Source organism: Hirundo rustica, chromosome 1, assembly GCF_015227805.2.
Source record: "Hirundo rustica isolate bHirRus1 chromosome 1, bHirRus1.pri.v3, whole genome shotgun sequence".
NCBI lineage: Eukaryota > Metazoa > Chordata > Aves > Passeriformes > Hirundinidae > Hirundo > Hirundo rustica.
In genome coordinates, this window is record NC_053450.1 from 103,549,736 (window position 1) to 103,563,910 (window position 14,175).

At 39.6% G+C, this 14,175-nt stretch overlaps 1 protein-coding gene across 10 annotated transcripts in view; it reads left to right on the forward strand.

The window, feature by feature from the left end:
• The window catches only part of HECW1 (HECT, C2 and WW domain containing E3 ubiquitin protein ligase 1), a 260,766-nt gene extending 251,891 nt beyond the window's left edge, over nt 1-8,875 (forward strand). For all 10 annotated transcript variants that reach the window (XM_040074231.1, XM_040073981.1, XM_040074379.1 and 7 more), the window contains 2 exons: nt 841-1,039; nt 8,394-8,875. In XM_040074231.1, coding sequence (XP_039930165.1) covers nt 841-1,039; nt 8,394-8,505 — 311 coding nt within the window. In that variant the 3' untranslated portion in view covers nt 8,506-8,875. The remainder of the gene's footprint in view (nt 1-840; nt 1,040-8,393) is intronic.
• The last annotated feature ends 5,300 nt before the right edge of the window (nt 8,876-14,175 follow it).

The following is a 14,175-nucleotide window of genomic DNA, read 5'->3' on the forward strand; positions in this document are numbered from 1 at the left end:
TTCCCAATTACATTTCAACAACCTACAGATCTTGCATAACTGTCCCTTCAGCCTAAACTATGTCAAGTTGGATTGTTTTCCCTTCTCTACAGCTTTGGTCTGGTTTTGCTTTAAACAATGATTTATCCAGGCTCTCTTGGATGATGGAAAAATGTGAAATCCGGCAGTTCTCCACCACAAGTGGAAAGTTCCTGAGGTTCACATATCCTCCCCTGAAAGACAAGGTTTCAGTCTTTGCTGGTCACTGCCCAGCCTTTGGGTTACCTTGAAATATGCAACTTACCACAAGCACAGCTGGTCCCCAATGTTACTATCCTCCTATATTTTTCTGTTTAACTTTTGAAACAGATTCAGTCTGGTATATGCTGGCTCTCACTGGCACAAACCAAGTCTCAGAGCCCTTTGGGTGGGAAGTTTGCCAGGGAAGGGCTTGTGACAGCAAACTCTTCTCCATATGTCAAACACTATTGCAGTCCAAAGGCGAATTTACTTGGGGACCAGAAATTGTTAGGTTGTTAAGACTCACACTGTGTGGCATATTCCTGTTTGTCTTTAATCTCATGCATGTAACCCCAGTTCTTGCAAAGAGATTCATGAGAGACCAGTGGATCTCAAGCAGATATTTGAGTTTCAGGGTCTGAAATGAGTTAGTGATGTTATAGTATCCACAGCTAGGACAAAATGGAAGCGGGGACCTACTGCTCATGAAGAACAAGATATATTGTTAGGCCAGGATCTTTCCAGTGGGAGATCTACTGCCCCATGCCAATGGGAACATTTTTCAATGTTGCTCTTCTCATTTAGGAGGGAGTGATTTTTATTTCTTCTTGCTTGATGTAGGCTACCATGATGGACACATAGTGATACGGTGGTTCTGGGCAGCCGTGGAGAGGTTTAACAACGAGCAGAGGCTGCGATTGTTGCAGTTCGTCACGGGAACATCGAGTGTGCCATACGAGGGTTTTGCTGCTCTCCGAGGGAGCAACGGCCTGCGGCGCTTCTGTATAGAGAAATGGGGGAAAATAACCTCCCTCCCAAGGTATGTCCCAACCAGGACTTTGTACCAGAATTGCTGTTAGAAATATAAGGCCTGGTATTTCATTGCATCTCTCTGTCAGTTAATGAATACAGTAAGGACACCTTAAAAAAAACAAAAACAAACAGTTTGTTGTTCTGTAATTCCATTCAGAGAAGAGTGTTTTCTTTTGCTGCCTTTTTGATTTGCAAGCTCAATTCAAACTACTTGGAATCTTTGGAAATGGTTAAGATTAAGATTTCCATAGGTTCAAACCTAGCTCTCTTATTTTGATTCTAGAACAGATTCATATCAACAGGAGCCTGTCAACTGATTCTGTTCCCTTGACTTCCAATGTGCTAGTAAAAATACTTGTGAATTTACAGAGACATGAAAGCCAAAATCTGTCTCTGAGTTTTGGCTAGAGACCTGAGTGTAATCCCATCATTTAGCCTGATGTAATGAAGAAGCTTAGTGAAGGAACTTCAGACCCTGTGGTGATATAATATCCAATTTGTTGCATCTAGTTCCGTCAGGCAGCTAAGAGCAAATGAGCAATAATGTCATACAGAATCAACAGATTTGGCAGTGATTCCCAGAGGTGTCATCTTCCTTTTCAGAACAAAGTGGCAGGGGCACAAAGGGGTGGACTTGCCTCAGGCCACCCAAGAGGGCCGTGGCACAGCCAGTGATGGTTTCAGCTTTCAGTTCTGCTTTACCACTTTATGGGTGACCAGCGCACATCCTTCCTTACTGAAGTGAGTCGCCTTTTCTTGAATGTCCTCACAGTTGCCTGAGGCTCTGCCCCATAGGGATAACAGAGCATTTCAGTGCCTCTGAGATACTTTTGCTACAGTGGCTCTTCTACATCATACTTGCCCTCCAAAGGATGCTTTCTTCCTGCTCTTATCATTTGCTTTCAGCTACACTCCAAAGGAGGAGACTTTGATGGCACGGAGCAAAAATTTCATCTCATAGACCTCACAAATATAGTCAGATAACCAATTAACAAGGGGTCTGGTCCATTTTCTCATTACTTGCTCTCCATGTTGTTTACCCAGAAACATACCATAAGACATGGACTTGAGCAAACATCTGGAGTCCTCTGGAGAGGCAAAATCCAAATCTGGTCATCCTCTCAGTCCAAGCCTGCTCCTGCCCATGTTTATGCAGTGGGAGATGCAGAAACTAGAGCCGAGGCACTATATCAGAAGGCATTCAGAGCTGACATCTTATGTGGACTCCCTCTAAAGTCAGGAAATGGGAGTAAGTGTTTTCAAGGAACAGTTCATCTCACCTGAACGCAGACTTTTGAAATAACTCAGCTGAGTTACAGCTGGTACATTTTGGGTTGTGTCCATCTACCACAAGGACTCTACAGAGATTATATGGAGAGGTAGAGCCTACATGAAGCTAGATGTGGGAACTGAGATCTAAAACCAGATGAAAACATTTAAGGTCAGTGAGATGACTCACGCTTTCTGAGCTTCAGCCAGCAATGTGGTAAGAAAACCTGAGAGCAACAGTTTGCTATTTGTAGTCCAGATCCTCCTTTTGCACAGTATATAAATATATATAGTCACATTCTGTGTAATGGTCTCAGAGCTTAGCAAGGACATTCCTGCCTGCAGACAGTCAGCAGTCAGCAGTCTGACTGCAGCATTTTTGCAGAGCTCTCTTTTCACTCCTTCTGGGGTGCAAAGAGGCGAGAGTGGACCTTGGTGCATGCACAGAAAATGCCCTGGGCTAACCCGTCAAGTTCTGAAAAGGTAATTGGCCCCTTTCTGCTCTGTTTAACTTTCTTTGTGAACGTAGGCATTACTTCTGACTCAGATTCAGTTAGCCTCGAGATTTTATGTTTGTCTGCTGATGTCTGAATGAGTTGCTCTCCCTGAAAGAGGCCTCCTTTCCAGGAGAAAGTTGGTAGCACTTGTTAGAAGTCTTAGAGCTCTGCATTCATTTTAGCCAGAGGAAAAAGAATCAAAACTTGCTCATGGGGAATAAACACATCTTGATCACCATGAATTATTGCCTGCATTTTATATAAAATTATGGGGTGCTGCCAGGTATACACAGTGCTAAGAAATGCGTCAAACACACAGGCTAAACCTGGAGGTTCCCTGAATCCTTAGTTAAGCAACTAAATAAGTATTATTTAAAACTTGTTTTTTGAATACCTGATTATGGTTTGCCCATGTTTATTTAGTTTTATTTATGTACTAAAGTCTTATAGGCTAAAAAATAGTCATGTGTCATATCCTGTCAGCCTTTTAGCCCTGTGACATGAGTGTAACTAACTTTACAATAAACCACAACAAGTTCCCTTTTCACTTTAACTGCTGTACAAAGTGTTTGAGAACGTTTCACTCTATCAGCAGAGTCCATGACTCTTTCTCTGTTCCCTTACTTCTGTTCCAGATGGCTGAGGTAGTTAGGCAAATAGATCCTGTTCTTACACTTTGGCAATTGAGCATGCAACTACCATTTGCTTATCGTGAGCAGAGATGTGGTGGCACCTAAACTAGATAGGTTAGTACTGTTTGCACTTGCAACAGCAGCATGGTAAGCCCAGGAAAAAAGACATGGTGTAAACTTCTAAAATGAAACACTTTTCAAAGAATAACTATAATACATGACACTTAGAGTGCTTCTTGAAAGCACTGAGAATAAGCAAGACTTTTTCAAGAAGGTTGAACATCCAGTAACTTCATTCTAAATTGGTGGATTTGCTCATTAGTACCAGTTCCCTGCATGAACAGGGTAATTGTAGTGTAATATGTTCATCTAAGACAAAGAAGAGTAAGATTACACCAGTATTTTATTTCTGGAGTGTGCACGTTTGCCAGACATGTTATTCCTATCTATGTTTACTTTCAAGATCACATATGTTAGAAAGTTGAGACACCATACAGCTCAGAGATGCTGCTTTAACCCCAGGTCTTCAGACAATGACCCTAAAGCAGGTTCCAAAGAGACAGCTTTGCAGATCTGTCAGTGTAAATCGGCATCATGGGTTCTTCCAAACTGGTGTAACTTGTCGTATAAAATAGCAGGTTCAATCACTTTTTCATCAAGGTTGAGTTTTACTCTTCCTATATAATATGCAAAGCATTGCCCCAAAATGAAGGCATTACATGTTTAACTGGTTGCCTGAGTAGAGATGGTTGGAGAATTCTGTTTTAGTAGTAGTTCTGCAAGAATGGATTCTTGTTCCCTACCAAACATTAATGAAAAGCCACTGGTTTTCTAGCTGGAATAGCATAGCTTCATTTGGCACCATGGCAGCAGAATGCCTGGCCCAAAGCAGACCTGTGCTAAGATCTAGCAGTGCTTTCTACTATAAGCTATAGGTGTCAACAGCTCGTCTTCTTAAATCCTCAGTTTGCGAAAGTGTTTGGTGTCTACAAATGCCACTGTCCCACCTTGTGGTTGCACTCCTCACCTATCAAAAACTCCTGCCAGCTCCAAGATTATGTCTGTTTGACTATCAAGTAAGTAAGGAGCTCAGTATGTGTCCCAGGGATTCAAATAATCACATTTGACGCAATGAGGTCACTTTTCCCAACAGTGCAGAGCTGCAACTACTCTTTCATCAGAAGAGATTTTCATTCAGCAGTGTAGTGTGTGTTATGTATGACACAGATTACCAGTGCTAGTAAATACCTAATCTTTTGTAAGAGAATTCTGTTCCTCTCTATTGGCTGATCAAGTCTTTAATCACCACAGAATCCCATATAATAATTTTTTAAAAAGATTGTGTATGACTACAAAGAATTTTACTCTCATAACTTCCTTCTTTACCAATGGACTGAGTGCACGGGCTTTGATGTTTCTTACCTTTCCTTATATCCTACCCATCTTCTCTTTCCTCTTTTTTCAAATACAACGGCAATAGTGACTACAAATCTACATTCATGTATTAAACACTGATTCTCAGACAACATATGTTTTCCTTCTTACAGGCAAAAGGAAAAAAAAGGTGCTACTTGTGGATTCTCAGATTGATAAAGAGGGGTTTGTGGGTTCATTTAATAAAAGCAAAGTGAAAAAGGAGAACTGCCCAGTTTCTGCCTGACAGGCATGATTATGTTAGCATGTAAGCCTTACTTTAGTAGATAGTTTCAGGCTATAATTAAGATAGGAGAGGGTTCTGTGCCCACTTTTACTGCCTTTGGACTCTCATCTTTATAGGAAATAAAGGAAGTGACAAAGAAAAGAATGCAAAAATCTTAAAAGATTATACTTGTAATTTTTAGAAAGAATTCTTAGAAAAAAAGAAATAGCAGAGCACTGTGAACAATGAGTGAGATTAAATGTTCAAGCCCACCAAAACTATATTAAGCAATAAAGACAGACTGCCAGGAAGAATGAAATTTTAAGTGGTCCATTTACTGCTTAACTTGCCGGAGGATGAGGGCATATGAGGGTCAGAGTTGGTTTACATTACTTTATCTTGCTTTTTCTTCTGGAGAAACCAGAATCCTTCCCATAAATGTTCTTACCAATGTAATTCTTATTCCAGGCCTCACATTCCCTGAACACCCTCTCAAATGTCAGCAGGCTTATGTGATAGGAGGCTTAAATAAAGGGAAGAAATATTTTCTCTTTGCTGTGACTACTTCTCACACTACTGATGTAATATTTTCACCCCAATATGTGTGGCAAGTGTTCCCTGGATGCTTACTGTAGTCACTCTCACTGGGATCAATAGTAGGAGGTCCTGAACATAATTCAGGGGGAATTTACCACTTTGGAGGATGGAGCACAGTTAGACAACGGTGGCCATTATGGAAAGTATCAATGACTCTCAATTGCTCTGTGCACTGCAGTATAACACAATGTATGATGAAAACCAGACAGTTTTGCACATAATTATCTTTATGTAAGACTGGGTGGGCTTCACAGGCATCACGGGAGTTGCAGTAGAGCCACATTTGTTTCCCAAACCAGAATATGAACTCAGGTTTTGTCCTTAGCAATGTGTTGTGGTTTGCACCATAAGTAGGTAGAAGTATAAACCTTGCCTGGATAGTGCTCCTGAAATGCTGTTTTCATTTCAAAATTGATGACCTTTCTTTGAAGTGCAAGGACTTTTTTTCTGTGAAGTTGTTGAGCTGGAGAACACAAGAGTGGTGCTTAACAAAATGTTTCTGTGTTTCTAGACATATTTACATTTTTTTCCTTTCTTTGCTCCCCACAATAAATTCCTTGAGACCTTCTATAGAAGAGTCCACATCTGTAAACCTCATAGTAAGAAAAGGAATTGATCTTTTTTCTGGTTTGACTAGGCCAAAGATGACTAAAAGTCAACAGCATTGCGAGGTTGTTTCATAAACCAGTGTGAAATCAGATGGATAATGATCATTCAAGATAAATGTCTGCAAAAAAGTAAACACCAGAGTCAGTGGCTGTGGATACGTCTGTACCACACAATAGGATGCCCAACAGCAATGTCTGAGATGCTGTTGTCTCAAACAGTTAAATGTGCCACAGTTGAGTACCATACAGAGGTCAGATTCTGCAAAACTACATTAGAGGAATTCACACCTGAGCCACCATGGCTGTGCTGCTTCCAGTTCCGGAGCCCAGCAGCTGAGCTCCTCAAGACCGGCTCTCTCTGCATGGGGCTGTCTTGCCTGTGATAAGCATGTTCCGAATGGACTACAAGAATCCTTCTGTTAATTAACTCCCAGTCGTTGATACATATTGGCAATGGATTGTAGAAACAATTTATGTTGCCAAAGATTGTTGAGATAAACAATAGATAGTGCAGGGCTGCTCATGGATAATACACATGACCTGCCATGTTTAATTTCAAGAGATTAATGAAATAATGATTTTATTAATGTTCCTTTTCATTAACTCAAGCATTACTGGTTCATTTCCACAAATTCTGTGTTTATTGTATTCTCTTCTAAGACTAACCAGCTAACAAATCTTCATTCAGAAGGGGAAAAAGAATGGTAAAAGCTCTCCTAATTGAAATTCTGTGATGCAGTGAAGATTATGTGCCTCTGGCTATTTAAGTTGCCTGATTGCTTTTAATGATTCACCACCAGTGCTTGATAAAACTCTCCCTCTGAACCTACAAGTCTCAGGCCAGCCCATCTACTAGCATTACAGCTTTCCCACTTTGTGGGTGGCCTAAGAGATGACTAGCATGGCTTCATGTAATTTTCTCCAACATAGCTCTGTATACACAATGCTATTTCTCTTACACTATGAAATAAGCATTGAGTTAAAGTTTGAGACAGAAGAGCTAGAAGTAAAAAACTCCATGGTTTCTAAAAATACTAGGGGCCAAAAGCTCAGACATTGGTAGCAATTGAGGCTACATTTCCTTCTGTAAAGTTTTGTCAATTCACATTTATCCCAGTGAGCAAGAGGAAGTCAGAATATTGCTATCATCATCTAAGCTGACTGAAAAAACCTGGAACATTTTTACTGAAAATTTGTCCTTCCCACATCCATTTGTTGAATGAGCTATGCAGTTTCTCAGTCAGCTGAAATGGCTGAACTGTTGGGGCACGGACTGTTTCTTTGTTCCACAACTGTATAGCACCTCCCACAGTGAAGGGCTTTCTGCCTCTAGATCTCATTGCTGCTGCCAGAAAAGCTGCAAGAAGGTGAAAGCATGCATGGAACCCATTCCATGGCTCCTTTTGAAGGTGCTGCCAATGTAAATATAATGGGAGGTAAATATAACAGGAAAACTGGGGAAAGAGATGGTCATCAAGTCTGCAGCTTGTTCTGCACAGAATATTTTGCTTTTGTCTTGAGTACTACAAATAAATAACATTTAAAGGCCAGACTTGCAGCAGATGGCTAACAGCTGACTTGCAGGAATATTTTCAGCAGCCCTCCTTCCTCAGTTAGCAGATCCCTGAATGGTCTTTTAGCAGTCAGGCCTGCCTCACTGCAAACACATGCTGAGCTCATTCTGTCACTGCAGTCCATCACATTGTATTTGTCCACTGGTGCAAAACTTACTGGCAGCTCATGTTGGATGTACAGATGACTGCCATTTTTTAAAAAGATATTGAAGCAACCAAAATTATAGTAATGAACTTTTCTATCAGGCCCTAAACCCCAGCTCCTCAGTGACCTCCAGCATTCTTCTCCATCAAGATCTGTACAAGATCACTGCAACATCCGAAGTTGACAGACACTATGTTGATACTCAGCTTGTGTCTTCTATACAAATTATTCACATGTATGTGCACATGCATTTCAGTACCTCATATTTTGGTGTAATTCAAAAGTTTTTCTTTGAGTAAACCGGAATGTCTTGAGCTTCAGTAGAAACTAGTTTTCTCAATTACTATTTTCTCAAGTTTTTTAGATTAAGCTTAACATGTAGCATATTTTCCTTTTGCAGGGCACACACATGTTTCAACCGTTTGGATCTTCCACCTTACCCCTCATATTCTATGCTGTATGAAAAGCTGCTAACAGCTGTTGAAGAAACTAGCACCTTTGGACTTGAATGAGGGCGTTCAGGCACTTCTGATGTTTTTATGGCTGATGATGTCACCTTTCCTGTCCACCATCATTTGATCTTGGTTTCCCGTGTTTTTATTTTTGAAAACAAAACAAAAATCAAGATTAACAAAAGCTGTGCATGAAGAACTGCCACCCTCTACGATCTAACCTTCATGCTTTCATCCTCTGTTTCCAATGGACTGCTAGTCTGTATGCAATAGAAAAACAACTGTCTCAAGGTTTCTGTATATCTCTACATACCTCCATTAATAACAATGAAAATACAAATGCAAGTCACACTACACTTGACCAAATGTTAATAAATGTTTACTTCCACCTACGTTGATTAAAAAATAATAAAAAAAACCTCATCAAGCATTCCAAGCTTTTATATACCCATATCTTCTAAATCAATTCATTGCCCATCTTACTTCTTAATTGTTGAATCCAGTACCAGGACCTGGTCAAATATATCATCATCCATCCCTATTTTCCCTGTATGTATTGTCCATCTGAAAGACACCTATGAGCAAAACTGAAATTTTTGTATATGAACTCATGATTCACATCAGTTGCATCAGCTGGAACTGGCCCAGATACATGGTGCAGATAAGACCTTCAAAAACTTTAAAAAAAAAAAACAAAAAAACAAAAAAAACAAAAAAACACCACCCCAATCTGTAATGCAATGCAAAGCATAATGGCAATTTTTATGATTGTTGCTTGCCAGTACTGGAGAGAACTTGCGCTTCAGAGATATTGGGAGGGACATCTCCATTGTAATGTTTACCACACAAGAAGCACAAGGCTGTTCACATTCAAGAAGTATGTTTCATTATGTAGCATAAAGGACAAGGTTCCCTTCCCTTACTATTGTATATGATGAGGAAAAGGGGAAGTAAGAAGAATGTTCTGCTCTTATGAATACCCTTGGGTTCTGTTTACCAGATCTTTGTTTTCTGATGTTTAAAATGTTCCTTTCCAAATGATAAGTCTAGACAATCCCATCCCCTGTGTCAGAAACAATTCATTTTCTGTTAGGTTGGGCTAATCTGTGGTTACTGTGGGCGGTTTTCAGTTCTGTTGTTTCTCTTTCCTTGTTCAGTGGAATAGTCCATATCCTCAAGAGTGGTTGGTTGTAGACCGAATGTTTTTGTCTGGGGTCTGTCAAATGAGAAGCTGCAGTGAATGAGGGTGTTTGTCAGGTATGAAGGGAACTGTGACTCTCTGGAAGGTTAAGATTTCGGTGCACATCCTCTTGGAGGAAGCCCAAAGGCCCTCCAGTCATACTGCAGGTACCACTAAACTAAAGATCTTGTTGTTACTACTGCAGACATAAACCTCTTCTGTTTGGTGTACTTTCCAACTCTGAATCCAGGGGAAAAAAGGAAAACAGCAGTAGGCTTGTCTTCAGATAGATTTTGCTGAGGCTGTTGCAGTCAACCTCACTGCTTTGACTACATTCTAGTTATTAATCTTTGCTGCCCTTGTTTTTTAAGACTAATCTCAGATTGAAAGTGTTTGTCTTAACTGGGAAATGGAAATACAAAGTATCTTCTGATGATAAATATGTTAAAGGATGCAAGAAATGCAAAGTGAGAGATTTATGAAGGTAAGTGAGAAGGTAGCATCATAGTGTCTAGCAGTTTGCATGAAGTACAACATCCCCTTGGGGGCTTGTTACTGGTAGTTTTGTATTAGTTATGCTTTAGATCACTGTAAAATCAGGAGACTAGTTCAAGATCTAACACATCTAATTCATCTTAAGTTTTCTCTCCAGAGAAAAAAATTGGACTCTGCTTTCTCACATATTTTTATGGTGGTTGTACAGAACCTCATCACACTTGAAAAACTGCATTCTGAAACTTTCAGCTCTTTCTTCTGTTTTATTCATACGTCAGTAGGTATTTGAAAGGTGGTGGACCTAAAAAAACGTATTTCTAAGCAAAAAAAAAAAAAAAAAAAAAAAAAAAATTTGTAATGGTACACAAAAAATTTGAAGTACTAAAATTGCCTGATTCATTCAATTTCTGTGGCATTTCATCCACTTTTATACTAATTTACCATATGGTTTTTACTGAGAATCTATGTTTTGGTATGCTATTGTTATATTACAGTTGCAAACAGACGCTGCAGCTACAGACCAGCTTCATTGTACCACACACCAAAATGATGTTTAGTGTTTCCATCAGTGAGCTCTTGGGCATCTATTCCATGTGACCAGCCCACTGCACAAGAGAGATGGAAAAACTAATGTTTTTCTCGGAGCATCTGTCATATGCACATGAATTTCATCAGAACAAATCACACCAGGAGACACTGAACATGAAATCTTCCAATGTATGTAATTCCTGTCTCTTCACCTCTGGGCCCCCAAATCCAGTGATTCATGTATGGTTCCTAATTTATTCCTGGTGATGTTATAAAGTTACTTGTACTATGTCAAATGTTGGATGTCTTCCAACATTAGAAGAAAGACAAGCATCCAACTGGTTGGTCCATGTTTGGAGATGGAAAATCAAGAGCTGTCTCATTAACATAGTAAAAAAGTGAAAAAAAAAATTCCAATCTTAACAACGCTGTATAGTTAATTTTTTAAAAGTATTTTAAAACTATATTTTATTACAAAAAAGTGAAACTATTTTTTGTAGCATAATAAAAAAGGTTTTGTATTTCAGAGACAGCATCAAGCTCCACTAAATGAAACACAGAAGGCTTTCTCCTGAAATTCTTCTTCAAAACATTTTCTGGCACTTGTCATACACTAAACTAGATTATGTTTGGCAGATGCCATATCGAGCACCTTGTGTGTTGTTCCTCTGGGAAACACAGAGCATAGCCAGCTACTTCCCATCAAAATCCTTGATCCAAGTTGTCTTTCGAGCACAAGGCCTAATGTTTTTTAAAAGCTGCTTCCTAACTTGACAAAGTCATGCAGATTTCCTTGCAAGTTTTTTAGATCTAAGGCCAGGAATAGAGACGGTTGACTGTTTTCATAAAACAAAAAATAAAGAAAACACCATATGTGGCTTTTTGTGCATCCTGCTATTTCAGTTCTATTACTCTCTCTTCCCAAATGCCCTACCCTAATAGGTTTTCAAACTGTGACATCATCTTTCTGATATCAGGATCAACACTTCACAGTGTTTCTCCATTCCTTGCGTCATGCCATGGGCGGAATCCAGTCCCAGCCTGGAGTGAAGGGGAAGCCGTGCATCTGAAGTGGCATTGCAGTGTCAGAGTGAGGCAGTGAATGGTGCTAACAGGAGAGAGGGAGGAACCTACCTCCCTTGGCCTGTTATTTAACCTGACCATTATGCAATTAATTGACTTTGTTGTTGTTGTTGTGCATATGCAAGACATACCCTTCCTTGTTCATCTGTTGATTCAAGTGCTGGTGCTCCCCAGGTCTGCATCTTCATTTGTAAAATACTGACTTGATTACAGAAATTACTGGTTTCATTGTTACCTCACAGGAAAGACTAGAAGATATTTCATAGGGCAGATTTACAGTGAAATAATCCTTTCAGCTCTTTCACCTCAGTTCCCTTTAAACCTGGTGGTGGCTAGATATGGTGGTGGCTAGATTAAGATACAGTATCATCATCAATAGATTTTTGAACTGCAAGTGAAAAATGGAAGAGGCAATCTGACAGCTTTCATGAATTCTAATTTTCAGTTGGAGCAATGAATACTGGCAACGGTTTCAGAGGGTCCATATGTTTCTCAAAATTATTGTCATGATGGTATTAATGGTAGAGGGAAGGAAGGGTTTACTTCTGTTTTTGAAATCCTGTTAATCTACAGATAAGAGAATGGAGATAGAAATTTTAAATCACCAGTAGGTCTTCCACCCTGAAGTAATCTCACAGACTGTTCAACCACATCAGCTATGCAGGGTTTGATCCAGTATAAACATCTGTATCTTAGTGTTAACAGCATCAGGTCTAAACCTTACAAATGCTGTCACTTCAGTCTGCAATAAGTTACGTAAGTGTTCAGTTTCAGTCTGTGCATATTCAAAACTTGACTTTTATGGTCCAGAGAGGTCCATGGCTATCACAAGGCAAGAAGTGAGTGGTCCAAACTACATTTAACCTAATGGAGAAATCCTGAGTTTTGTACAGGTCTGACACAGGGGACTTTTTGCACCCAGTTTGCTCAAGTGTCCATGAACTTTTGAACTAACTGTAGCTGAGGTTTGAGTTCGTAGTCTAGTCTGAGAGATGGCCTGTGGGGAGAGGAGTGTTTGTTGGGATTGTGTTTTGTTGTTCTAGTTTCACTGTAACAAATAGTTGACATACCTCTAGTTGGAAAAAATAGGATACTGAATTTGAACATGGAAATCGAAACTGAAATAAGCTAGATTATAAACACACGTGGGACAGGTTAAACTTGTCCTTCACTATTAATCCTTTGACAGTCTATGGAATTTCAGAAGGACAAATTTGACTGGAGATCTTTTAATTTCTGTTGAAATTATATTTGTCCTGTCTCCGTAGTATTAATAGGGCTTCCCAGTCAAGATTAAACACTTTCAGTCAAATGTAGACCAACAGATCTTTCTACAAGAAATGCGGTGCTTTTTTATTATTCTTGCTGTACCTCAGTGTTCATTCTGAAAAGATAAAACTACTGCAATATACTAAATCTGAGATCGGTTTTCCAGTTATCACACGGTCCAAAAGATTGGATTGTTACTTTCTCACTAGTGAGTCATGTAGTTCTTTTGTTCCAGTAGAAAAACAGATGCCTGTAGATAGTAGATACTAGGTATAGTAAATATTGTACCATGAGCCAAATTCCCTGCAGCTTCCAATTTATCTAACGGAAATGTCTGTTACGGTTTTTGTTAAAGACTACATAAAGTCAGTGGCAGGAAAGGTCCTCATTATTGGACTGATTTTGCTTTTATTGACAGAAAAATGTCACATGATACTCAGGCTGTGCTTTCTATTCAACCATATCACTATGGAGGAATGTCAATAAAATCACTTTGTTATGGCATTGTGTGGACTATCTATTACAAATAAACTACTTCACAGAGGATGTATGTAACAGTGGGTGGAAACTGGCATTGTGAAAGCCCACTAATTTCAGAAATTTCAGTGCCAGAGTTGTGTCCTTTCCCACTATTGCATTCAGGCCCTTCCACTGCCTTTATTCAATTTTTCGGGGCACACGTCTAAAACGAGGTTCTCTACGTAAGTGTGCATTACCAGAGCTGCCATGCTCTCCTTCCTTGAGAGCCTGTGAGCTTATTCCTCACTGTAGGAAATCAAACAGAGGGATGAAAGCAGTATGTATGCTACTTCCACATACCTTGTTTCTAGGTATAATTACTGCATTATAGGGATGAAATGCAACTGCAAGGATGATTTCTTAATAGCATATGCTGGGTCTGCACTGTGTTGACAGCAAATACATACCAAGATGTTCCAGCATCTCAGTATGTCACACCCATTTCTCTCTTGCTCATCCCAGTAATATCTCTGGTGTGTTTCATTAACACATTCCAGGATAGATTAACACGCCTCAGATGCACCATCAGCAGACACCTTCCTGACCATACCTGCTTTCTTACATAAATGCCACCCCATGAGGGATCGTGGTACCATAGGAAGGATGGGAAAGCTTAAATATGAGGCACTGTTTCTATACGGAAAAATATAAATCCA